Source organism: Mus caroli, unplaced genomic scaffold (genome assembly GCF_978045245.1).
Source record: "Mus caroli unplaced genomic scaffold, Mus_caroli_1 scaffold_1, whole genome shotgun sequence".
Classification (NCBI taxonomy): domain Eukaryota; kingdom Metazoa; phylum Chordata; class Mammalia; order Rodentia; family Muridae; genus Mus; species Mus caroli.
The window spans coordinates 150,279,609-150,306,796 of NW_028227256.1; the positions used below are offsets into that span (position 1 = coordinate 150,279,609).

The 27,188-nt window shown below is 47.8% G+C and overlaps 1 protein-coding gene across 2 annotated transcripts in view; it reads left to right on the forward strand.

Moving 5' to 3' along the window:
- The first annotated feature begins 452 nt into the window (after nucleotides 1-452).
- The window catches only part of Ncf2 (neutrophil cytosolic factor 2), a 33,567-nt gene continuing 6,831 nt past the window's right edge, over nucleotides 453-27,188 (forward strand). The window contains exons 1-11 of one of the 2 annotated variants that reach the window (XM_085841976.1): nucleotides 453-503; nucleotides 2,848-3,198; nucleotides 5,859-5,941; nucleotides 12,330-12,438; nucleotides 16,764-16,898; nucleotides 19,663-19,770; nucleotides 21,299-21,358; nucleotides 22,809-22,852; nucleotides 25,654-25,795; nucleotides 25,995-26,063; nucleotides 26,907-26,982. In XM_085841976.1, the coding sequence (XP_085698102.1) occupies nucleotides 3,025-3,198; nucleotides 5,859-5,941; nucleotides 12,330-12,438; nucleotides 16,764-16,898; nucleotides 19,663-19,770; nucleotides 21,299-21,358; nucleotides 22,809-22,852; nucleotides 25,654-25,795; nucleotides 25,995-26,063; nucleotides 26,907-26,982 (1,000 nt within the window). In that variant the 5' untranslated portion in view covers nucleotides 453-503; nucleotides 2,848-3,024. Of the gene's footprint in view, nucleotides 504-2,803; nucleotides 3,199-5,858; nucleotides 5,942-12,329; nucleotides 12,439-16,763; nucleotides 16,899-19,662; nucleotides 19,771-21,298; nucleotides 21,359-22,808; nucleotides 22,853-25,653; nucleotides 25,796-25,994; nucleotides 26,064-26,906; nucleotides 26,983-27,188 lie in introns of those variants that run through there. The other variant, XM_021165728.2, reaches the window with a different exon arrangement.

A 27,188-nucleotide genomic window follows, 5' to 3' on the forward strand; every position in this document is an offset into this window, starting at 1 on the left:
GCTAGCAGTGGGGAGTACTGACTAAACACACTGTCCCTGCTCTGGGGACATCATTACGAGCTGACCCACAGGCTGTCGGAGGGAACTGTATGCTTTGTGGGTCATGGCGGCCAGTTGGGGAAGTGAAAGATAAGTAAGAGCAGCAGGGCTGGGTGGAGGACTGGAGCAGAGGGAGTGGCCCTTGCAGCTGGGACACAAGGAGGGATAGAGATCTCGGTGAGTGCAGGACAACAGGGTGGACCTGCCTATTGAGGATTGGTCTGTTACTATGTATTATAATGCTCACTACTGGCCCTGGTTGCCTAGGGACCAGAAGATCCTCACATACACCAAGTGTTGCTATGTAACCTTGCCTCTCCTCCCCAAGTCATTCCCGATTGGTTAATAAAGATTCCTACAGCTTATAGCTGGACAGAAGAGAGGTAGGTAGAGTTTCAGTTCCCAGGCTTGGGGTCTGAGACAGGATCAGGAGAGAAAGTGGAGAGAGGAGAAGACACCAGAGAGTAGGTGAATTATGAAACCAAGGCCATGAAGGCTGGCCAATCGGAGTGAGAGCAGTGTAGGAGCGTGGCAGAGTATATTTCAGGGTTATTAATAGGGAAACAGGCAAAATAGCTTAGAGGGTAGATTTCTGTCCATTTCTAGTGCTTTAAAGCTTATTATAAATATAGGGTTTGTGTCTTTTATCTGGGAACTAAATGATCCAAGATGGGGTAGAAACCCATAATTAATATTTACCACAATACCTGCCGGTCCCACGAGGAGTCTGGAAAGAGCTTCACAAATGTGGTATGACCCATTTGGGGTGGGCTTTAGAAACAGTCCAAAAACTACAGAGAGAAGAGAATTAGCCAGGGATGGCCAGAAGACTATGTTAACTTGAAACTCAGCCTATATGGTGACAGGGACTAGAGAAAGTGGACAGAACTGACTCCAACTTGATTGCTGATACCCTAAGGACAGAGAGTAGGTTATCCCACCCTCAACATCTGCCTGGAGGTTTGAGGTCTGTCCTGGGGTAAAGACACAAGAGCATATGTAACTGCATGGGTGGAGAATGACTATCTTATGGGAGGTGACTGCTGGACTTGGGAAAGAAGACAAGGTCATGGGCTGCAGCACATGAGCCCAACTTCAGACCAACTGGGAGAAGCTAGATGAGCTAGCTCTGAAGGCTGGGTTGAGTAAGTCTCATGCACAGATCTGAGCGTGTAGGAGCCAGCCAGTAGAAGCCTGCACAGATGTAGAAACTGAGAAGCCAAGAAGATCACTTGGAAGTCTAAATGTCAGGCTAGGATGCTGCTGCTAAGGAGGAGGAGGAAGAGAAGAAAGATCACAACATTGCTTATAAAAAAAGTCTACTTGATTTCCCTGAGAATAATCACTGTACTGGTCAAGTTCTGTTCGTTCATTGGTCAAAGTCACAGATGTGGCTATTACCTGTGGGTTATTTCTCAGCATGCATGCTGGATAAGAGCTCTAGCTCTGAACTACTCAATTTTTTATATTAAGACAGAATCTTACTAAATTGCCCAAGGCAGGTCTTAAATTTGGGATCTTTTGGTCTTAGCCTCTTAAAATAGCCAGGGTAGCAGGCCTCCGACATCAGGCTAGACTCTAACTCCTTCAATCATTTCTTAAGAGCCAGTGTCAAGGATCTGAGACTAAAAGGCACTGTCCCAAATTTCAAGGGACCTAAGAAGTTAGCAGGTTGAGAGGAAATGCGGTCATTATTTCGGAGGAGGTGAGACAAAGTGTAATACTCCCTCCATAATATAGAGTGCAAAGTGGACTGTCTCACAGTAGGGACATAGGAAGGAGACTGGACAAATGAGCCTGGAAGGGTGGAGGAGATTACCAGGCAAAGAAGTGAGATAGGAAGGCCTGCCAAAGTCAGGATGGAGGCTATGCAATGACACCTTTCTCCTCCTCCTCCTCTTCCTCCTCCTCTTCCTGATTCTCCTCCTCGTCCTTCTTCTCAGTCCTCCTACCTTACAAACTGTGTTAAGTTCTTCCAGGTGCCTCAAAACCAGACATAGAAATACTCATGTATTTGGCCCTCATCAACTGTATTTCACCTACCAAGAAGTCCAGACTTCAGCAGATTTCATCATTTAGACACACTACCTTGCTTTTCTTCAGAAAAGTTTTGTTGTTGTTATTATCTGTCTGTCTGTCTGTTTGTTTTTTTAATTAACTTTGACTTTACCAGGGCAGTAAGTAGAGAAATCCTAAATCTGAGTTTACAGAGACCACTGAGCTCATTAGTCATCAACATGAGGAGTCATGTCTTCAGCTTCTCACAGACAGACAGAGCGATGGCAATTGCTGTCATGTCCGCCACCCAATTTGGGTATCTACAAGAAACTGGACCCTCACGAATTCCCTTGAAGTTAGCTCAGACTTGAATGGACACTCAAGATGCTCCATCCTGTCTCAGAAATATGTAGCATGCTTCCTCCCCACCCACAGATTTAAAAACAAAATAGCCAGGGTAGCGGCTGCACATCTCTAATTCCAGACATTGGAAGTCTGAGGCCAGAGCACTGGGAGTTCAGACAAGCCTCGGTTACATCCCTAGACCCAGAGCCTGAGAGGACCAGAGCTAGCAATCTTCCAAGGATGAAAAAGAGTCAAGTAAAGGACCAGGCTCAGACCTGCTGAGGTCCCCCTGACCTGAAGCTCCCACAGAGGGTGTGGGAAGCAGACATGTAGGAGGTGCCCAGGGTGTAGAAGAAGCTCTTAGAGGAACTGACCAGCCCACGGCAGGCTGCTCTGATGTACTTCCTCTTTCCCAGCCAGCCTCCTCCAGCCCTCTTCTCTCCTTCCTTTTCTCTCTCATGCTAGCTTATGCGTCAGTTCCTGAACGATGGGGAAACTTCCTGACGCTATGAAGTCGCCCAAAGGGAGGCTAGACCCCATTCTGCGCACTAGGCTGGGACCTTGAGGCCTGGAGCGCCTACCGGGCAGCTCTGAGTAGAGACACCTTGAACTACCATCCTGCCTCCTGGTAAGCATCTAAGCATGTCCCTGGCTGAGGCCATCAGACTCTGGAATGAAGGGGTGCTCGCAGCCGACAAGAAGGACTGGAAGGGTGCCCTGGAGGCCTTCAGCGAGGTGCAGGACCCCCACTCGAAGATTTGCTTCAACATAGGCTGCGTGAACACCATCCTGGAAAACTTGCAGGCAGCTGAGCAGGTGAGTTTGAGGGGCCCCTGTAATTATAGCCTTTCTGCCCTCTGGAAACCTCATATCCCAAAGCCTGAAAGGAACAAAAGCCTTCCAGAACAACCTCAGAGGCCCCAACTAACTGCCCCTGGCCTGGCAGGCAGTTTTAAAAGCTCCCAGGGCAGGTTTTCAGAGCCACCCATGGGTGGGGCTCTGCTCTTTTAGAGATCTCCTCATTACCCAAGATCATCTTTTAACCCTTTGTGAAGACTTCTTCATTTGTGTTTTCTTTTACATCGCCTCCTGGATAAAGTTTCTCTGCATCCAGAAACCCTTGCATCCAGTTGCAAAATGCCTGTGATGGCTTCCAGGAACTTATGCAACATCCTATCAGTTTGGCCCGCTCAAAGAACAACTCTGACCAACAAGGCAGGGCACTTCTTTAAGAATTCTGAGGCTAGCTGGGGAAACGCACACTGTAATGAAGTCATGAAGTTCACCAAGGGTATGGGATAGGGCATTTCAGCATCTTTTTTGTTTTTTGTTTTGATTGGGACAGGGTTTCTCTGTATAGCCCTGGCTGTCCTGGAACTCACTTTGTAGACCAGGCTGGCCTTGAACTCAGAAATCTGCCTGCCTCTGCCTCCCGATCAGCATCTTTTTAAAATACTTTTTCTCTGGCCCGGGGTTGAAGATGCTCAATTCTCTTTATTTTATTTTGATTTTTCTCTGTGGAGACCTGGTTATCCTAAAACACAGTCTATAGATCAGGCTGGTTTTGAACTCACAGAGATCTGCCTGCCTCTGCTTCCCAAGTGCTGGGATCAAAGGTGTTCAACATGACCACCAGGCCTCTTGATTGCTTGAGTGTGTGTGTACGTGTACATGTGTGTGTGTGATGTGGGTGGGGGTGGCTACGTATGTCATGGCGCACATGTGTCAATCAAAGGACGACTCTGTGGAGTTCCCTCTTTCCATTTTGACCTGGATTCCAGTGATCAACCCCAAATCTCTGGGACTGCACAGCAAGAGCCTTTATCTGCTGAACTAGATCTCACAGCTCCTCAGGAGCTCTTCACCTGCTTGTTGTCATTGTTGTTGTTTTCTAGGTAGAGTCTCTGTCTTAGTCAGGGTTTCTATTCCTGCACAAACATCATGACCAAGAAGCAAATTGGGGAGGAAAGGGTTTATTGGGCTTACACTTCCATACTGCTGTTCATCACCAAGGAAGTCAGGATTGGAACTCAAGCAGGTCAGAAAGCAGGAGCTGACGCAGAGGCCATGGAGGGATGTTCTTTACTGGCTTGCTTCCCCTGGCTTGCTCAGCCTGCTCTCTTATAGAAACAAGATTACCAGCCCAGAGATGGTCCTACCCAAAAGGGACCTTTCCCCCTTGATCACTAATTGAGAAAATGTCTTACAGTTGGATCTCATGGAGGCATTTCCTCACCTGAAGCTCCTTTCTCTGTGATAACCCCAGCTATGTCAAGCTGACACACAAAACTAGCCACAGTACAGTCTCTTATTGGCCCAGATCTTGCACGTTAGGTTCAACTGGCTAGAAAGCCTGTCTCTGCCTCCCCAGCACTAAGATTAGAAAGGATGTGATGTGACTCCACCCCTGTTGGGTTTTTTGTTTTGTTTTTTTAAACTTGGACTCTGTGGGCTGTGAAGCTTGTGAGGCCAGCATTTTACCTACAGAACATCTCCCTAGCCTCCACCACCTCCAAAGAACCAGTTCACACTGGTTCATCCTCTGACCAGCCTGTGAACAAACACGTCCACATCCTGACAGGAGGAGAGGAAGGTACTGGATAGGCTCAGCAAGCAGATGGCACAGAGCACGGCCCCCATCCAGCCTCCGCCTCGAGGGAGGAACGCCTCCTCCTACTTCCCTCGGGGGGGGGGGGGGGGGTGAGGCTGCATCCTCAGAGCTGAGAGCTGTAGAGACAAACGGAGGCAGCTCTCCTGGACAAGGCTCTGCCATAGGCCCTGGATGCTTATAACCTGGCCTGGACCACCTCACACCTTCAGATCCCTGACTTCTACCCTTACTGGTCAAGATCTTTCTTTCCTTTTTTCTGTCACCGGGCCTCTCATCCCATCTGTCGTAGTCTTTCTGTTTAATCCAATATGAATAATACTATATATGTTTTCTTACTTGTTATTTAGTGATATAAATGATCACACAATAAATTTGTATCAAGCAAATACAATATACATTCTAACTATATCACTATTATTTTATTTTTATTATTATTATTATTTTTAATGTGAGCGGTTATTTTGATGGCATGCTTGTTTTGACAACATGTGCATACCTGATTCTCAAGGAGGCCAGAGAGGCCATCAGAGCCGCTAGAACTAGAATTTCAGATGATTGGGAGCCACTATGTGGGTGCTGGGAAGTGTATGTAGGTCCTCTGGACGTGCAGCAAGCACTCTTATCTGCTGAGCCATCTCTCTGTCCCCATCACTTATTTTCCAGAGGAAAACAAGGAGGTTCAAGAAGATTAGGTAACTTACCACAGGCTATGCAAAGAGGAAATAACACCCCAGGGCATTTTGATCCAAGATCTCTGTACCCCAGGGCCAGTTTTGTCACCTTGAATTGCCGAATCATTATGACACAAGTCTTGCCTTTCCCTGGCAATACTCTGACACTTCCTTATGGACCTTTCCTCCTGCAGGCCTTCACCAAAAGCATCAACAGAGACAAGCACTCCGCAGTGGCCTACTTCCAGAGAGGAATGCTCTACTACAGAATGGAGAAGTAAGTGGTCCGCTGCCACTCAGGCTGTGGGAGTGTGAGAGCCCCTGATGGGTCGGGCTTTGTTCTGTAGTCTTGGTATTCAATTAGGACCTCCAGCTTCTGTGGGTAGGAAGGCTGGCTTGCTTTCTCTAGGCAGTTATGCAAGGAGTAGTATGCAAGAGGCTTTTCTGGGGAGGGGAGGCAAGCCTGACCTCATTGTAAGTAAGTCATCATTAGGGGCAAGGAGCCTGAAACAGCCACTGGCTGGTTGTTTGGCTACCCAGCCCTCTCGCCAATGTCCTTAATGAGGACGTTCACGGTGCCTCTCTGTGCGGGACTGAGCAGTCCCAAGACAAGGCTCATCATGAAAGCAAATCAATCCTGGCTTCACCCATGCTGAATGTGTTTGCAAAAGCCAGTTTAAACTAGAGGGTGGGTGCTGGGAGGATGACCCTGTCACAAAAATAAGAATGCAAACTGTTAGCAGCAGATGTATAAGTTAATACAGATAAATTAAATATGTGTGTTTAGATAGATAGAGTTTACAGTTGATGGCAAAATTTAAACAATGGTTTCCAAATACCATATTACTACAAAACCCATTTGTTGCACAGTCTGGAAGGGCATCGGCCAATGTACTATTCTAGTTGTTTCTGGATGTTGGGATAATAATGAAGTACCTTTCCCTCCATCACCTTGTGCACATTTCAGGCTATTTACTGTTTTAAGTAAAAAGACAAACCAAAACAAACAAACAAAAAACCCAAAATGAGTGTTATTCTACCCTCAAATGCCCAAAGAACATACACACACATACACACACACACACACACACACATCAAAGGGATAATATTCGAAATGTGGATTTTAGATATTTTAGGCAAAACCAGACAGCAAAGTGACTCAGGAAAGTGTCCAATGTGTGCACACGTTCTAGGGAAGAGGAAAATGGTTGAGTGGAAGGAAGAATTTTCCAACAGTGAAACTGGGAAAGTGTGGTGAGGCTGGGGTGCAGGGCATCCAGGGGGGCTGGGAAGCAGGGGATACCCTGAAGGGGGAGGGGAATTGACAGTAAATTCCTGGAAGTTTTCAAGCAGGTCACCGAGGGATTAAGTCACTCTAGACTATGAACAAAGAAGACTGGTGCTTGGGAAGTCAATTTGGAAGTGAACCCTGATGTCCTCAGGAACAATGAGGGTCAGAACCAGGGCAGCGCCAGTGACAAGGACCAGAAGTGGATTGCAGAGGTGGTCACCCCGACAAGGCACAGGGCAGGCATATTTTGAGTGGACTCTGTCACGCAGCAGAAGCTGGATACTTACAGACCGAGCTGAATACTTTGATAGAGGGTGGCGCCTTAAGGATAACAAATGGGAGCTGGAGAGATGCCTTAGAGGATAAGAGCACTGACTGCTCTTCCAGAGGTCCTGAGTTCAGTTCCCAGCAACCACGTGGTGGCTCACAACCATCTGTAATGGGATCTGATGCCCTCTTCTGATCTGCAGGCATACATGAAGGCAGAATGCTGTATATATAATAAACATATAAAACTAAAAAAGAAAAGAAGAAAGAAAGAAAGAAGGAAAGAAAGAAAGAAAGAAAGAAAGAAAGAAAGAAAGAAAGAAAGAAAGAAAGAAAGAAAGGAAGGAAGGAAGGAAGGAAGGAAGGAAGAAAGAAAGGATCACAAATGTGCTTCCAAATGTAAGCCCCACTGAGACCAGGTTTGTGTCAGGGAAAACACTTTCTAGGGATCTCTCAGCAAGACAGGGTTGAGAATATGCTAAACTTGCTATTATTTCTTCATTAGAGAGTTGCAGACCTAAAGATTAAGTTTGGTGGATTGTTTTTCTCAGATTTTTTTTTAAGGTTCTTTTTCTCTTTTTAAAGATTTATTTATTTATTATATGTAAGTACCCTGTAGCTGTCTTCAGACACTCCAGAAAAGAGCGTCAGATCTCGTTACAGATGGTTGTGAGCCACCATGTGGTTGCTGGAATTTGAAATCAGGTCCTTTGGAAGAGCAGTCAGTGCTCTTATCCGCTGAGCCATCTCACCAGCCCTCAGATTTTTTTTTTTAAGATTTATTTATCATTTTATCTAAGTACACTATAGCTGTCTTCAGATACACCAGAAGATGTGGCTGCGACTTTTCTTCCAATAAGACTTGTATTTTCTTCTCACTGAGGTAACTGACCATGTCTAAGGAGAACCTTTGAAGTCTATGAGCACTAGTGGTTGCTCTTAGCAATAGCTGAGCACCCCACTCTACAGGCTCACCACCCTCATATCAAAGCCTTCCCAAGAGGCCCTAGGGGCCAGAGCTAACTCACTGAATACAGAGTTGGTCACATTGGTCACTTGGCTCGCCTGCCCGTAGATCCCCAGGATCTGTTTGTCTCTGCATCCCCAGATCTGGGATTATAGGTACATACTCTCAGGCTTGGCTTTTTTTTTTTTTTCTTTTTCCTTTTAAGATTATTTTATGTATGAAAGGACCAGAGTCAGCCCAGGACACCCCAAGACCAAGTTCTCAACACAAAGGAGCTTTATTTGCCCCAGAGGGACAAAGGGCAGGGAATAAAGACAAAGACTGGAGACAGAGGATAAGGGACAAGAAAAAAAAAAAAAAGGAACAAGCGAAAGGGGGAAGGGATGTTTGCCCCAGAGAGGCAAAGGACTGCCTCTGGATGGAGAGGAGATGGATGTAGCCCATAGGCAAATGGCACTTTCTAAAGGTAAAGGGGAACCCCTGAGTTAGGGTGGGCTGCTTTGTTTTGGTTGGGCTTGTTAATTAGCCAAAAGTGGAGGCCTTTAATAGCTGGACCTTGGTATTCAGTCTCAGGAGGAGGAAGTGGCCAAATAAGGAAATAGACCCTGGGGCTAGCTTTAGGAACGTAAACCAAGGGTTTTTAGCAGGGGGAGAAAGGTAAAAGCCAAAGCCCATCTGCACCAGCCCCCTGTGTGCAAGTGTTTTGCCTTCAGGAATGAACGTGTATCATGTGCATGCCTGAGGCCCATGGGGTCCAGAGCTTGTACCAGATCCCCTGGATTATGGATGGGTATGAGCCACCATGTGAGTGCTTGGAATCAAACCCCAGTCTTCAGTGAGAGCAGATACCACTCTTAACCACTAAGCCATCTCTCCAGCCACCGTGCTTGGCCTTTGTTCCCTGAGTCCCTGAGATCTGAGCTCAGGTCTCATGCTTGAGGAATAAAAGCTTTACAACTGAGCCACCTCCCCAGCTCCTTCTTTTTCTTCTGTCCTTCCCCCCTTTTTTTTTTCACTCAGTCGTTTGTCTGCTCCCAGCATCTTCTCTGTAGCTGGGGCTGACCTTCATTTCTTGGTCCTCTTGCCTTTACCTCCCCAGCCCGGGGATTGCAGGCATGCACTATGCCTGGGTCTTTCGGAATTTTTTAAACAACAAAAATCTTTACAGACCCATTGTCTTACATAGGGTTTCATTGCTGTGAAGAAACACTATGACCAAATCAACTATTTATTTTATGTGAGTACACTGTAGCTGTCTTCAGACACACCAGAAGAGGGCATCAGATCCCATTACAGATGGTTGTGAGCCACCATATGGTTGCTGGAAGAGCAGCCAGTGCTCTTAACTACTGAGCTACCGCTCCAGCCCTCAAGGCAACATTTAATCAGGCTGGCATACAGTTTCAGAGGTCTAGTCCATTATTGTCATGGTGAGAAGCATGGCAGAGTCCAGGCAAACATCATACCATCTACATCTTGATCTATTGGCAGCAGGAGGTGACTTAGCCACTGGGCATGTCTTGAGCATATGAGACCTCAAGCCCCACCCCCACAGTGACACACTTCCTCTAACAAGCCCACACCTTCTAATAGTGACATTCTCTATGGGTGATATGGTCTATGGGGGCCAATTCCATTCAAACTATCACACCCATATGTGTTGAAATAATTATGAGTTTTGAATGAAGTAGACAAATGTCTACTTCCAGGAAGGTGTAGATTAAAAGGGGGAACTAAGTCTGTGACTGTGGTGTAAAGCAAAGTTGGGCCCCAAGCAGATTGGAAGTGCACAGTGACCTAGAGAGGTGAGTTGGTACTGAATGCCATTCAAACTATCACACCCATATGTGTTGAAATAATTATGAGTTTTGAATGAAGTAGACAAATGTCTACTTCCAGGAAGGTGTAGATTAAAAGGGGGAACTAAGTCTGTGACTGTGGTGTAAAGCAAAGTTGGGCCCCAAGCAGATTGGAAGTGCACAGTGACCTAGAGAGGTGAGTTGGTATTGAATGGGTTAGGCATTCCTTCCCATTGCACTGGGGCTTGTCTTAACAGGGTCATTCCTACCAAGGAGGGTCTGTCCCCTCGACCAGACCACTCACTCACCCGGCTTCAGTGTTGCCGGTCTTAAATTCTAGCAGAACAAAGTCAGAAGCGTTTCCCAAGCAGCAGATGGTAGCTCAAAATGACTCTCTCCCTCCCATCAAACTTCCCTGTCCCGACCTTGTCAACCCAAAGAAGGGAGCAGGGGGGGGGGTTGGGTGAGGGGCGGGCAGGGAGCCACTGTAAGTTATCATTCACACGATGAGCCTCCCGGATCTTCAGGCTGTGGAAATAAAAGCAGGGTGAGTGAGACCTTTCAGAATAGGGCGGAGCTGGTCTAGAAAGGGGAGGAGGCAAAGCCTTCTTCCTGCTGGGCTGAGAGGATTGGCTCTGTCCACCTGTTGGAACTTCAGGGGCAGCACGCTGGGGGTGCGGCCTGTTTCGACTCCTCCCTCTCACTGATTCCAGACTGTGAGCTCCGGGACTCTAGACTGTGTGTGTATTGGTAGCAGAAGGCAAACAGCTGCTTCAGAGGTTACCAAGGAGTCCCTATGGTGTTGGCGACAGAAACGCCAAGGAAACGTCCTCTGGAGCCAAGAGCCTGTCTATTCTGGGGGTGTGGCTGTTTCTCGGCAGATGTCTTAGGAAGCCTCCAGATGGCATAGGAGGGCATTTGGAAGGGGGCCAGCCAGAAGGGCTGGACCTCTTTCAGAACTGATCCTACTCAGACCTGTGCAGTGGGAGCCAGAGCTGTGTGTTAAAGCCGAGCCCCTTGCCATAGCTGAGGTCACAAGCGCGGGGGTGAGGAGGGAAGCTGCAGCCAGGTGGGAGGGGGCAGCCAGGCAAATGATTCGTGCAATGGACATCAGGGCTGGGGGTGTAGCTCAGTTGGTAGCGCTTGCCTAGCTTGCAAGAAGCAAGCTTAGGTCACTTGATCCCCCAGCATACACTGGGTACAATCCAGCATTCAAGAGGTAGAAGCAGAAGGACCAGAACTTCAAGGTCATCCCAGGTTACACATTGAGTTTAACACCAGCTTTGGATGCATCAGACCCTATTTCAAAATAACAACATTAACAAATGGGATGTTAGCAGGGCTGCCCCACCCACCAGCTCCTTCTCACAAAACAAGCACTCTGGGTAACTTGTCCTTTTTTTTAAACAAAACAAAACAAAACATTGTGGACATCTTGATGAGACAGAGAATTGCATGGAGAACTTTGCTGAGTCCCTACAGTGCCAGGTAGACTCAGGGCATCGCCGCAGCTGAAAACCACCTGCTCAGCCAACTCTGCAGGGAGCAAGGCACGATTGTAGCGTTAGTGCTGATGACACTTAAAGTGTCCCCTCTGAGATTGCCCCTGCTCCCAAACAGGCTGTGGAACACAGTGGGAATTGTATCTGCTCAGAGAACAGGACACCTGCGCCCTCCACCTGCCCTCTCCTTGCTTCAGGGGACCAGACAGCCACACACAGCCTGTGCTTACAGACAGGGGTCCAGGAAGCCTACCTTCTCATTCTTTACAGACCTGAGATAATGTCTCCCTCTTCCCCAGACTGTGTGGAGGGGGCAAGAGGCCACAAACCCCAAATGGTCTCAACAGAAGACACAACAGGCTCTAGGCAGGAGGATGGTACCCACAGCTATAGCTGTAACGAGGAACCCCTGGCAGCTGTGGCCAGGACGATCTGTCCTTGAGTGAGGGTGGTGGGGACTGCTTTGAGACTCTTCCAGAGAGAAGCAGGGTGGTTCTGCTTGGAGCTCTCCAGTGAGGCTGAGAGCTGTGTTTGAAGGTCACTCAGGTCATCAGAAAGGTGGGAATTATACATACAACACTTAGAGAAGAATAATCTACATTGCTGTCATAGACCGAAGGTCCCCACAAGCTGTGCTGGTTAGCCCTAGTGTGCAAAAGTCATACATAGTTTGTAAAGTCTTTGTGCACAGGGTTGGAGAAAAGGGAGAAGGTCAAACAGAACAGGAGGGCTTCTTTTAGTGGGATGGATGGGGAACGGAGAAGCACAGAGACGTGGGTTCTGCATTTCTCTCTCCATGACCTGCATGGGACCAGCTCTCTTCTCCTCCTGTCCTGCAGGTACGACCTTGCTATCAAAGACCTTAAAGAGGCCTTGACGCAGCTTCGTGGGAACCAGCTGATAGACTACAAGATCCTGGGGCTGCAGTTCAAGCTGTTTGCCTGTGAGGTGAGGAGGGCAGGGATGGCCCTCGAGGGAAGCACAATGGTCTAGCAGTTGTGGCAGCAGCTGGCCCAAGTCACGTGATCTCTGTGCCTAGAGCCGCAGGCTGTCTGTTAAGAAAACACTGAGATGCGTGTAGGTTAGAGGTGAAAACGTGTTTTCCCGGCTTGCGTGAGGCCCAGGATCTGACACCAGCATTGACAAAGGGAGAAAAGAAAGGGAGAGGGTGTGGGGGGAGGAAAGGCGAGAGGAGGGGAGGGAGATTTGATGATTTCGCACTGCTTATAGAGTCATTTGATACCTGAGAGGAAACTTTTTTTTTTTTTTTAGTTTCTGACTCAAAAGCCAATGCAAAAATAAGCCCATTGTGTGCTTTGAAGGGAGACCAGACAGGAGTGAGTGTGTGCTGGTGGCCTGGGAGAGTAGTCACAGCAATTTGCATATTTTACTCAGCAATTTGCATATTTTACTCAGCAATTTGCATATGACAAGCTATTTCCTCAACTTTACTCTGCCCTGTTCAAAATCGTGGGTTCTCTGTCTGTGAGGAACCTGCAGTAACCCGCCTGGGTACTTGATTAACTCTGGAAGAGAGACTGAGGGCTGTCTGGTACAGGTCTGTGGAAGAAACGCACTAAGTACACAGAGAGGTGAAGTTCTCCAAACAAGGACAACGTCTTCCCACTATTACTAAAAAGGACAGGCATGGCTGGCTTTGATTTGTGAGTTTATGAACTTTTCTTCCACAAATAACCTTCCCTATCAAACTTCCAAATATACACTGCCAGCTTTAAAAACAAAAAGCCCCTGGAAATGTCGGTGACCTTTATTTAGAAGCATGCTGAGCAAACGTCTTCTTTTGCTTCGGTTTCTCAGGCACAAGAAGTGAAGCGTTCCCACGGTTGCTTAGAGATGCTAGTAAAAATAGATTTTCTCTCTCTGCCCGAGTCCCTGGGGACGGGTGGCCCGTGGCCCGTTCTACTCTGTAGCAGGCACACAGCTACGCCATTGCTCACAAGGGAAGACGTACCTTTGCTTTGGGAATTGGCTGGCCTGAGGCTGGTTCCCTGAGGACAGGGGTTATCTCCCCCCATAAGTTAGAGCAAAGGCTTTGTTACAGGGCCTGCCCTGTACCTGGTGGGATTTTTGGCTCCATCTCTGGCCTCTCCCCTCTAGATGGCCAGGAGCTTCCCACCTCACCTTGCCATGATCAAAATGGTCCCCAAACATTGTCACTCACCCTGCCGAGGGCCGCTTGTCACTTACAGGTCTGAAGGGGGTGAGCAGGCAGCGCTAGACAAGGAAGTGGGCCTTGTGGTACCAAGCAAGTCCTTCACAGGAGGACATTTTCCCTGTTGTTAGGGTCAAAATGATTAAGAAACTAGGCATTTACTTAAGCCATTCTGTGGAGGAGTCTCAAGGTCCTTCTAGCCAAAAAAAAAAAAAGTGGTTATGGGGAGAGGCCTTAAGAGAAGGCAACTGAGAAAGAAAATAAGAAAATTTTAAAGTTTATTGTGGTCTCTTTTCTGTCACCTGTAGTAAATAGTAACGGGCAGCCAAGTTTGTGCCACATGCTTCTCAACTTATGATGACAGGTTCTGTCCATATATGAGCCACATCCTCAGTGGCTCCTCAATAAGGAGAAAGTTGCCAGGTGTGGTGGCGCACGCCTTTAATCCCAGCACTCCGGAGGCAGAGGCAGGCAGATTTCTGAGTTCGAGGCCAGCCTGGTCTACAAAGTGAGTTCTAGGACAGCCAGAGCTATAGAGAGAAACCCTGTCTCAAAAAAAAAAAAAAAAAAAAAAAAAGGAGAAAGTTATTATAAGTCAAAAATGTGTTTGACACACCTACCCCACGTGCATCATTGCTTTCTGACACAGCACACCAGTGTGTTGTACCAGGCATGGAGCCCTTGTGCTCACAGACAAGCAATAGGGAAACCCGGGATGTTAAACACAGTGTTGTTCCTTCAAAGGTAGGGGTGTCTAACCCGATATCAACCCAGAAGGCGGGGGCTGATGTGGTTAATAGCCTGGTGACCTTTGTGCTGTGTAGCCCAGACCACACTTGGTTTCCCACCATAAGCTTGTTTTTCTCAGCCAATCTTTAGAACCCATTTTTTGTTTCTTTCTTTCTTTTGTTTTATGACAGATTTTTTTTTTCTTTCTATGTAGCCTTGGCTATCCTGGAACTCACCCTGTAGACCAGGCTAGCCTTGAACTCAGAAATTCACTGCTCCTGCCTCCCAAATGCTGGACTAAAGGCATGCACTACCACCCAGCTCGCTCAGAACCCATCTCTATGAAAGATGTCTCATGTCCTCTAGAGTTCCTATGTAGTCACCCCCAATCTTTACTTAGCGTACTTTATGCTTTATTGTGCACACAGGACTAAGTTTCCACCAAACTGTGCTGTGCTTAAATATGGCTGAAATAAACTACTCAGGGTCAGACTCTCAAAGTTTGCACCAACACTGGCTACTTAGTGGTGCTGAACTAAACTGCCTTCTTGTCACCTGTGGATTTTTATTCTGCTGGTCGTGGTGGTAGCAGAGACACCTCCCGCCCCCACATGCCACACCAACCTTCTCGCCTCCTACAGTGGGCCACTTGCTTTCCTTTGTGCTTGCATGTAGAGTAGAAGGCAAGGCTCTACGACACCAACCAAACTGCAAGAGGGTTTTGCAGTGTGTCAATAGTGTGGGGAAAAAATACAAATTAAAACTCCAGAAGTCCTCTTTCTATACTGAATGTATTTCTCTTTTGTACCATAGTTAAGTTTAAAAAAAAAAAAATCTTGAGTCCAGATCCTGAGTCCTTGGACCTGATGAGATGGCTCAATGGGTTGGAGATGCTTGTGGCTAAGGCCTATGACCTTAGTTAAAACCCTAGGACCCACCCAGTAGAAGGAAAGGACTGACCCCTACAAGTTGGCTTCTGACATGTGCCATGACTCACACACCCAATAAATACGTGTGAAAAAACTCCTTATTTCAACCACTCTAAGCCACTGATGACCTATGCAGAAAGTACCAGCTCACCTGTCCTCAGAGCTGACTGTGAAAGGGAAGGGAGAGCTTTGTTCTGGGGTTGATCCTGGCTACCAGCGCCAGCACCAGCACCAGCACCAGCTATTACCTCCATGGAAATGGCAGTCCCATCACCCAGGTGCATCTAGCATGGTAGAATTGTTTGTTGGCAAGGAGCATTCAATTTTTGCTGCAGAACAGCACTGCAGAACTGCCTAATGTTCTTTCATCTTATCAATATGTACAAAAGTTTAGTTGGTTCTTGTGTGCATTGTGCAGCATTATAATAAAGCAGACACTGAGGAACCCACAATTCAACTCGAGGCCTGGGATGTTCTGCCACCTCCTTTCCTGATGCCACTCAAGTGTTTCCCTGGGCTCTGTGCATGCTAACTCTCTTTCCACCTTGTACTAGCTGGTTTTGTGTCAACTAGACATGGGTTGGAGTTATCACAGAGAAAGGCGCTTCAGTTGGGGAAATGCTTCCATGAGATCCAGCTGTGGTGTATTTTCTCAATTAGTGATCAAGGGGAAAGGCCCCTTGTGGGTGGTGCCATCCCTGGGCTGGTAGTCCTGGGTTCTATAAGAAAGCAAGCTGAGCAAGCCAGGGGAAGCAAGCCAGTAAGGAACATCCCTCCATGGCCTCTGCATCAGCGCCTGCTTCCTGACCTGCTTGAGTTCTAGTCCTGACTTCCTGTGGTGATACACAGCAGTGTGGGAAGTGTAAGCTGAATAAACCCTTTCTTCCTCAACTTGCTTCTTGGTTATGATTTTTGTGCAGGAATGAAAACCCTGACTAAGACACACCTCCCTTAGACTTTGACCATGGAGTTGTCTCATGCATGCTGCTATGTCACTGTCCGGCCATTCATGGCATCCCAGCCAGGGTCTGTTGGCTCAGAACAATGCATCTGGAACCTTTTCCACCCTGTTGGGCCTAACAAGAGCAGGAATTCGACATCACACACTCATTTTTCTCCCTAGCTCTGTCTCTGCCTCCCCAGGGGGCCCCAGGAAAGCTCTTCTTTTCTATATTAGAACAACACACTAGCTCTTGTTCCCTCCTGACCTACTTGGTTGTTGAAGGATGCACTAGATACTGGCTTTAGGCATGATGAAGTGTTTTCTTAACACCACTTATGTCTGACATAACTCAGTAGTTAGAATAAGTGTTGACTATCCCCTCAATCCTGGGGAAGGGAACTATGTCACCAGTCAGCATTCCCTGTGTGTACATGTGAACCCTTCCCTGGTGCCTGGTTTTGGAGCAGATTCAAGATTTGTGTGGCCTCTGTTCTTTCAGGTATTGTATAATATCGCTCTGATGCATGCCAAGAAAGAGGAATGGAAGAAAGCAGAAGAGCAGTTGGCATTGGCGACCAACATGAAGTCCGAGCCCAGGCATTCCAAGATCGACAAGGCCATGGAGAGCATCTGGGTGTGTGTGGTAGGGGATGGGTTTCCTTGGAGCCCACTTGTTTCCCAGGACACCATGATGGGGAGCATTTTCTTCGCTGGTTCTGGCCAACAAATGCTCTTTCAACATCTTCCATCCTGTATTCGAGCTAAGAAGCCACACCCTAGAGAATGGAACAGTACAGCCCCTGAATCTCTTCTAGTAGAGCCCTGGGTAATATGTGCGGCTTCTGGGGGATGTGCAGCCTCCAAACACGGTGAAGACAGAGGCTGTTTGCTTGCCTGAAGTCCTGGCTGTCCAGCACAGTGCCAGATTCAATGTGGTTCCCACAAAAATGTTCCAGTTCTACCAAGGAATTGTGAAGATGATTACTCATAGTTTGATTCCATTTGGAAGCAAGAGTGGTTTTTTTTTTTCTTTATTTGGAGATGTTTCATTTAAAATTATGTGACTATGTGTGAGAATGGGCATATGTGGGTAGGTGGCCGTAGCATCCAGAAGGGTGACAGATCCTCTGGAGCTGGAGTTATAGGTAGTAACAGTTGTAAGCTGTCTGATGTGGAGGCCGAGAACCAAACTCTAGTCCTCTGGAAGAACAGAAAGTGCTCTAAACTTCGGAGTCACCTTCCAGTCCCCCAAAGTTAATTTTAAATAAGCTGTATTTAAACACCAAGAAGAGGGCTCATGGTTTTGTATGCCTGTGTACATGAATAATACTTGTTCCCAAGAGAGTACTGTCGGAGCCCTTGCTTGGCTCTTGAGTGTGCCCTCTATGCTGGGACAGAAATCCAAGACACCACACAGAATGGAAAAGAGTCAGTGCTCTAGAAAAAGAGAGTGCTGGGTAAATAATACCAATATAAGGTGAGGTTAAAGCCAACCGCTTCCAGTAGGCAAACAAGAGCGTTGAAAATAGTCTGTATTTTTTTTGGGGGGGGGAGTGTCTCCTGGATACTCCTGTCTGATGGCTCATGGGGAAGTATCCCACACTTGGCACTGAGTTTCTGGGATGAGCATCATGCTCTGTGCAGGGTAGCTCCAACAAGACCACACTGCTTCAGGCAGCACACACACTGGTCACAGGACATGGAGAAATCATGTTGGTACTGAGCAAGAAGCTTCCTCCATGCCGGCTAGCTCTGATGGTACTAGAAGATTCTATGCAGGTGGCTGGGAGAAAAGTCTTACTCAGCTGTGAGCCTGGTGAACTGAAGTGAAGATTGGGGTTGTCAGATCTGTCCAGGGGTGCAATAGTGGCATGAGTGCTCCGGGGTAACCAACTGCTTCATGATTGGATTTAAGGCCCGCTGCATAGGAGGAAACACATGCAGGTACTGCAGAACTGAGCATGGACCCATCACTGGGGAGCTCACAGGCCCCAAAGGTGAACCTACTACTATCACTTGGCTAAAAGGGCACAGTATCAACTGCCCTCTAAACTTGTATCTCTGTACCTGTAGTTTGCCACAGCCTCTGTCCTCATCAGACAAGTTTTTTTGTGCAGTGAAGCAGTGGATGGTGGTTAACACAGAAACCTACAAGGGCAGAGAATCAATGGCCGAGTAGTGCTCTGATGCAAACGGGACATCTGTGTCACATCCTATCACCAAGGCTCAGGGCCATGGCAGATGAGGGGGACAGAAAAATTGTAAGAGCCAGAGGTCATGGTGGACCGGAATAAAACACTATCTTTTAGACATGGCAGGACCTCTGCACATAACTCGCAGCATCTGTGGTTGCCTGTAGAGGATCAAGCCAGCCAACCTTCTAGCTTGGAGCAGAAAGGGGTTCATGAGCCATCCCTAACTGAAGAGCTATGGACAGTTGGTGGCTTCTAGGGGAAGGAGAGCCAGTCTTTTTAAAGGGGTGTGGCTCCTGATAGGTCAACCATACTCCAGTGGATAGTCACATACAGAAGACTGTAAATAACACAAAGTGGAGTTAAGGTGTTATTTAAAATAAAAAAGGGGGGCTGGTGAGATGGCTCAGTGGGTAAGAGCACCCGACTGCTCTTCCGAAGGTCCAGAGTTCAAATCCCAGCAACCACATGGTGGCTCACAACCATCCGTAATGAGATCTGATGCCCTCTTCTGGTGTGTCTGAAGACAGCAACAGTGTACTTACATATAATAAATAAATAAATAAATAAATAAATCTTTAAAAAAAAAAAAAGAAAAAAAATTTAAAAAAAAAAATAAAAAAAATAAAATAAAAAAGGTTGGCACACACCTTTAGTTCCAGCACTCCAGAGGCAGTGACAGACAGATCTCTGTGAACTGCAGGCCAGTCCGGTCTACATCATGAGCTCTAAACCAGCTAAGGCTACACATTAAGACTCTGTTTCAAATAGACAAACAAAGGACACGACATTATAAAGATTAAGGAGGTGAGAGTGGATCTGGTAGGAGTTAAGAGGAGGAGTTAGCTAAATATGATCAAAATGCATTGAAATTCTCTAAGAATTAGCCCAACCATTCCTGCCTAGCCCTCTCAAATGACAAGCCACTATGGTTGGAAAGGACTCTTCTTTTGATATGTTTTCCAGTGGTCCTTTTGATGAGGAAAGCAGGAATGGCTTTCTCACTCCCATTCTCCGACAAGGAGACACAGTCCTGAGAGATACAAAGATGTTTTAGCCAACCAATCACACATTCCACAATGGCTGAACCACCAAGGTTGTCCTAGCACACTCTATGATGATGCTCACGTGAGCTTACCTAACAACGTCTGGCTCAGAATGAACCCAGTACTGCCTAATAACCTGTGACTGACCATTCTCTTCCAGAAGCAGAAGCTGTTCGAGCCCGTGGTGATCCCTGTGGGTCGGCTGTTCCGTCCAAATGAGAGGCAGGTGGCTCAGCTGGCCAAAAAGGACTATCTGGGCAAGGCTACGGTAGGTGGGCCGTCCATCTTCCCACTTCTCCTGTGCCCTGGATTGCATGGGGCCTGGTGGGAGGGCTTCGAGAAGACACGCCCCCCAGAAGACACGCCCCCTCTCCCTGCCTTGTGGCATTCAGGGATGGCAGCGAGGATCTTGCTGACAGTAAGGAATGAACACTTCCAGTTTCTTCTCTCCAGTTTCTTCCATAACCCTGACCATCTCTCACTCCTGAGGTTCCTACTGGGATGCTGTGTCTTGGGACAGAGGCGAAGGAAAAAGGACATAGCGGGGGCTCACTGAGAGTCGGGAGAGGGCCAGCAGGAGATGCCCTTGGCTCAATGCCCCTGCAATATACTGCTGAGGATTCTGGGGAATCCCTCCCATTTTCTCAGCCCTATGAACAGAAACCTTCTTTAGCTACATTTCTTCTGAACACAGGGCTTAAGTTCTTTCAGACCTGACTTGAGGTGAGGCCGTAGGACCTTATCCGATCTGCATTTGGCTTTGACAGTTTGGACATGTGAGTTGCCCAATCTGGGTAAGCTGGACCTGGCAGAATCACAGAGACTAATAGAAATACCCCACAATGAGACATCAATTCATGAATGGATATATGCAGTGTGATATGCCCATATGGGCTGCTTTCCCACAAGAAGGATAAAGTACTAATGCATGCTACAATACCTATAGACATGTATGTCAGCCAGAAGAAATACAGATGCCATGGCCAAGGGCTAGAGATAGCTCAGTTGTTAAAAGTACTGGCTGTGTAGACATGAGGACTGGATTCCAGATCCCTAGGGCCTGTGCAATTGCCAGGTAGCCATGGCAACTCCAGAGTCAGAAGGTGGAGACAGGGGATCCTCAAGCAAGCAAGACTACCCATCGTAGTTAGCTCGGCGTTTGATTGAGAGACCCTGCTTCACTGAATTAGGCAGAAAAGCATCTGAGGATGATACTTAGGTCAACCTGCAACCTCTACGTGCATGGTCAGACACACAGAAATGTGCCCCCAGGCATAACACACACACACACATACACACACGCACGCACACGCGCACTACAGACACATGCACACATACCATGAAAAACAGGAAAAAAGGCACATGCTATATAATTCTATTTCTATAAAGTCTTTACAAACTTGTGTTGCCAGGTTAGGAGAGGAGACTGTAGTCTTCTTAGTAGCTCCAACATTTTCTTTTGTGGGGTGATTAAAATGTCTTGGCACCAGATAACATTTAGCATTGCAAAGTATTGTGGGTATATGAAATACCACAGAAATTTTCACTTAAAATGGTCAATTTGATGATTTGATGTTGTATGAATGCCAGCAATTTTTCAAATTGTTTGTTTATTTAACTAAAAGAGAGGGTGAGAGTTCTAACCCAGAAGATGTGCCTGACCCCCATCTCCCTCCAGAAGCTACCCGAGTGACAACGGCTTCTGTGGTTTGAGGAAAGAGGAGGTCTTCCAGAAAGACACAGCACCGGGCAAACAGAGCCTGGCAGCAGCACACTCACCCTCTTGTCTGTTTCAGGTTGTAGCATCTGTGGTTCACCAAGACAACTTTTCTGGCTTCGCTCCTCTGCAGCCGCAGGTGAGACTGGCTCTCTCTGGGAAGTAGACCCCGAGAAGAGGAGCTGGTCTGACAACCTGATCACAAGGGTCCAGCCGCCTCTCAGCATAGCTGAGCCTCTGACCCCTACTCTCAGTCCCAGTTTACACGGCTGGCTGGGAGCCGGCCCTGTCAGTTCTGTCTCCCGTCCTCTGCTGGTGGTCCTTAGAGATCCGCTGATCACTTCATGGGACCTTGCACAGCCTCTGCACTGAGGAAGTTTTGTAATGAGCCTCTCCATGGGTGCAGGCCTGTGAGTTGCAAGGGATAGGATGCCAGGGCTTGGAGCCTGGGGGCTTTGACTTTCTTGGCACTGTCCATTTGCTCCTGTACAAGAGATTCCTTTGGGCTGCCAGCCCAAGCTTGGCTCAGAGAGGTGGTCCCTGATGGCATGTGGCAGTCGGTTCAGAGACAGAGACAAAGCTTGTAACAGGAAGACAGTGAAGTAGATAAAGGAGACTTCAAGCTTGGTTGCATAACAGGGTGACAGGGTGACGGGTAAGAAGAGGGATCAGCACTAGCAAAGGAAAGGACCTTGGACCTCATCACCTTCTTGCCATCTGCATATATACAGTCTCTGGGGTAGCACTGATCCTCACCCCAAATATGGGGCAAGACGATTGCCGCCTTGACTGTAATATGACCTGTGCTTGGGCTGTGGGGACAGGATGAGCACAGGGGCAGAAAGAGGGCCAGCGTCTAGATCCCTTGTCTCCTTTTGGCATTAAAGTTGGAGAAAGGCTGGCTGTGGTCCCAGGCTCAGCCCAGCTAGAGGACAAGGAAGGAAAGTCCCAGATGACAGACTCTATGGCATTCAGTGCAGAACAGGGAATATACATTAAAGAGAGACTCTTTTTTTTTAAAAAAAAAATTATTTATTTATTTATTTAATGTAAGTATGCTGTAGCTGTCTTTAGACACTCCAGGAGATGGCATCAGGTTTCGTTACGGATGGTTGTGAGCCACCATGTGGTTGCTGGGATTTGAACTCAGGACCTTTGGAAGAGCAGTCGGCGCTCTTAACCGCTGAGCCATCTCACCAGCTCGAGAGACTCTTGTCTAGCCAGTGGATGCTGAGTTGATTTTAAATATCCAGAAATGTCACATATTGTGGCAAACATTAATTGTAGACCAGCACTTTTGGAAAATACTGGGGAAGGGTCTAGTTGAGGCTCGGGGTCAATAAAACCTTCTCCAGACACCTGCTCTGGAGCATGCAGCAGCTTCACTGGCGAGGGTCAGGCCCAGGTGGGTGGCAGGCTTTCGGTTTCCCGAATTGTGCCCTTGCCCCAGAGACCACCCAGAAAAGAAGTCTTTGTTTTTGAATCTGGAGCAGTATTCCAAAGTACCATTAACAGTTTGTTTTCTCTCCCTCTCCCCACTCTTTCTCTTGTCATCCTCCCCTTCTTCATTTTTCCTGAATGTTCCACAGTCAGCAGAGCCTCCTCCCAGACCCAAAACCCCCGAAATCTTCAGGTAAGTTAGGTTTAGGTCTGCATGCGGAATACCCTCACTCTACGTCTGACCTGACGGCTGTAAGGATGTAAAGGATGGTAGGCTTCTCCTGTCTAAGGTTAGACCCAAATGATGCGATTGAGCTGAGGAGACCACTTGCAGCAACCTGGTGTCCCAGTGGGCGTGGCCACCTTACAATGGGAGGTCATTGCTGTAAAGCCCAGGTCAGAGGTTAGAGGTCAGTTTTGTACTGACTACAGTGCACCCCCACCCCCCCTCCCGCTCACTGGAAGCTCTCTAGATTTCATAAGCTATCACAGAGTCTCCTTCCTGTGTGGACGCTGTCACTCACCATTGACATGCGTTTTTCTAAAGAAGGGGAAAGACTCAAGAAAAGGAAGTCACTCAGTAAACCCGAGAAGCAGAGTGGCCTAATCTCAGCTAAAAAATCCTTCTAGCCAGGCGTGGTGGCACATGCCTTTAATTCCAGCACTCAGGAGGCAGAGGCAGGCAGATTTCTGAGTTTGAGGCCAGCCTGGTCTACAGAGTGAGTTCCAGGACAGCCAGGGCTATACAGAAAAACCCTGTCTCGAAAAACCAAAAAAGAAAAAAGAAGAAAAACAAACAAAATCCTTCTAAGGAACAAAGCAAGCCTTCTTCCCCCCTCCAATAAAGGGGGTCAGGAAAAGTGTGTGTGTGTGTGGGGGGGGGTGGCTACAGGTGATCCCAAAGAGAAGGGCTTGAAGGAGCTCATGCCCCAATTCTCTAAACTGAAGAGGCTGCATCCCCCACAACGTCAGGCAGGGCTGAGCAGAACGAACATCCCCATCCCATGCATGGGTAGTTTCGCAGGCAGCTTCCCTCACACACTGAGGCAACATGGACAGAGACTCTCCAGGAGTGAAGAAGTAATGGGACCTTGAGGGGTCAATGAAGGGGAAAGGACATGGCTAACATAAAGCAAAGTGCTGCAGTTTCTCCACTGTGCCTTCCATTGCCTGGCTCTCCATCCCCTTCCCACAAGGCTGTCTGCGGTGGTCTCTCCCCTGGTGTTCACTGCCTTCCACCTATGTTACTCCCCTGCTCATACTTCCTGTCTTTAGAAGGCAAGACCTGAGAACTGACTCCCTCCTTAGGGGAGAAAGGAGGATAAGAGTTGAGGCCAGCCTCAGGTACATGGTGGGGGGCGGTTATAGGCCAGCTAGAGCCAAATATCCATCCCCCTCCCCCGCCTTGTCTGAAAAACAAGCAAAGAAACAACTCTAAGAAGTTTTAAATTGCTTTCCATTCTGAGCAGCGTGAAACAATCCCACCCGCCTGGGATCCTCAGGGATATATAGCCTCACTGTGTGCCATCTGCCATCTGTCCACTCAGTAGCCGTATGTCCACACAGGATCGGCTGTCAGGCCAGGAGAAGGAAGGTTAAAGAAAGGGAGGAACAGGGTGATGGGACACCTGTGACATGAAAGTGGAAGGAGTGTGTGTGTGTGTGTGTGTGTGTGTGTGTGTAAGTAAAAGGTCCCGGGGCAGGGGGAGTAGGGTTTGAGAGAAAGAGAGGGAGGAAAGATCAACAAAATCAAATTTCATTTGAAAAAAAAAATGCCAGCATGAAATCTAATACTGTGTATGTTAGTTAAAGCAAAGCAAACAAAACCAAAACCCTGGTCATGAGACGCTCAGAAGGGGGAGGAGCTGTCTGTGCAAGCCTGGTGACTGACTGCACTAGAGCCTCAAACTCACATCTAGGTGGAAGGAGAGAAATGACAGCGCAGAACTGTCCCCTAACCTCCGCTTGTGCACTGCAGCAATATGCCCCCAGACATGATAACTAAAGCTTTGAAAAATAGAAATGAAGCAAGTTCAATAAAATAAAGTAAAGATATTATCTTTTGGGAAGGATTGGCACAGTGCCATGGTGCTTATTCAAGTACCCTCTGTGTTCATTAACAATGGACCCAAAACGCAAGGGTAGTACCTGCAATTTGTTTACGCCAAAGCTATAAAGTTGTCTTGTAGGTTCAAAACTGAAAGTTGACTTAACAGGTCAATGAGCAAGGTACAGAGGCTCACGTTTCTTTTTTCTTTTCTTTTTAATAATTATTTATTTTTTGTATGTGAGTACATTGTAGCTGTCTTCAGACACACATCAGATTCCATTACAGATGGTTGTGAGTCACCATGTGCTTGCTGGGAATTGAACTCAGGACCTCTGGAAGAGCAGTCAATACTCTTAACCACTGAGCCATCTCTCCAGCCTGGAGGTTCACATTTCTTTTTTTCTTTTTCACCCGAGACAGGGTTTCTCTGTGTAGCCCTGGCTGTTCTGGAACTCTCTCTGTAGACCAGGTTGGCCTCGAACTCAGAAATCTGCCTGCCTCTGCTTCTGCCTCCCGAGTGCTGGGATTAAAGGCATGTGCCACCACCGCCCAGCGGAGGCTCACATTTCTGATCCCCACCTTTGAGAGGCAGAGACAGGAGGATTGCTGAAAGTACAGGCCAGCAAGTGCTAAGGGAAAGGAATTCTGGACCTGCTGCCACACCACAGGCTACAAGAGTTACAATGTAACTCTTGGGTTCTTGGATCCCATCGTGGTGTTCCCTGGAAGAAGGGGAACTCCTGAGTGTGACAGAGCACACTCACATGCTGTTCTTGCCTCGTCTTCTTGGGGTCCTGGGTGGCAGCACCCCACACTGGTCTTGTAGGCAGTAAGATGTGGAGTTAGAGTGAGTGCCAAGCTAAGTCTCTGGCCTCAAGTGCTTCCCCAGTAAGGGGATATGGTCCAAGTTGAATGGTGGGCTCAGTCTTCTGTGTACCCCTCAGGGCTCTGGAAGGTGAGGCACACCGTGTATTGTTTGGCTTTGTGCCAGAGACGCCAGAAGAGCTACAGGTCATGCCCGGGAACATCGTCTTTGTCTTGAAGAAGGGCAGTGATAACTGGGCCACAGTCATGTTCAATGGACAGGTATGTGGGGGTGGTGGTTCGGGGCTCCGGGGAGATGCTAAGGGCATAGAGACAGTATCTGCTGCATCATTTGCAGAACTCCTAACGGTCATCATCTGTGTGCTGTTTCTACCCATGGCTGCAGGCTGTTCTATGTTCTGGTTCTGGGTACTAATGGGTCTTTGTTTTCCCTTCTGGATGCTGGAATGTGACACTGCAGAAGGGGCTTGTCCCCTGCAACTACCTGGAGCCAGTTGAGCTTCGGATTCACCCTCAGTCGCAGCCCCAGGTACTGTTGTGCTGAGGCCTAGCCTGTCTCTCTCACCCTTCACACAACTCTCTAGAGTTGAAAGGGATGTCATAGAAGGAAGACTCAACAGTTCTGGGCCACTCAAGCTGGTATCAGATGCCCAGAGCTGAGCCTGTGTCGAGTGGAGGCAACAGTTATTCTACTGGACTGGCCCACCTCTGTTAGTCCTCCTGGTCAGGGAGACATAGGCAGCAAAGCTTAAAGGTTTAGGGCTAGGTATTCCCAAGCCCGTCTCTTCACCAGGGAGAAGAGTCAGCTTGTTTGGTTGGTACAGTGCCACTGAGAAGGAAAGTAAGGGTTGGGGATGTAGCTCCAATGGGAGAGCACTCGCATAGCATGAAGCCCTGGGCTCAATCCTCAGTGCGGAACAAATCAGCCGGGAAGCCATATGCTCCTAACATATGGGATGTGGAGGCAGGAGGATCAGAAGTCTGTCATCCTTAGCTACATGGCACTCTGATGACAGACAGCCTATAGTCTCTCTTCACACTGACGAACAGCGTGTGCTGAGTCATAGAATTGAGGTGCTTTGAAGTTGAAAATGTCCTGCCAAAGGGAAATGGAATTTTCCCTTTCTCAGTACACCCTGCAGCTGAGACAGAAGCGTGCCGTGTCACCTGACGCTGGTGGGTTTTCAACATGGCCGGAAAGATGGCAAAGGGTTTTGTATGTGGGCATTAGGGTTCTTGTTGCTCCTGAGAGTTAGTCTCCTTTCCTGTGTCATAGCGTTCCACTTTAGGAAGCCATTTGCATCTAGCTTCTTTCCAAGGAAACCCTCTCGTGCTTTTGTCTGACCTTTTTGTTTCCTCTTGTCACCTCCAGGAAGATACCTCTCCGGAATCTGATATTCCACCACCTCCTAATTCTAGTCCCCCAGGAAGACTCCAGTTGTCACCAGGTTGGTGGCCCTGGGGAAGGAGCTCTCTCTCTCTCTCAGATGCTTCATGAAAACAGACAGCTGTTTTCAGAGCCATTTAGGAAAATCTCGTTTCTTTGCATACCATGCACCTTGCTTTACCTAGCATGCTCCTTGTTTTACCCAGCATGCACCTTGCTTTACCTAGCATGCTCCTTGTTTTACCCAGCATGCTCCTTGTTTTACCC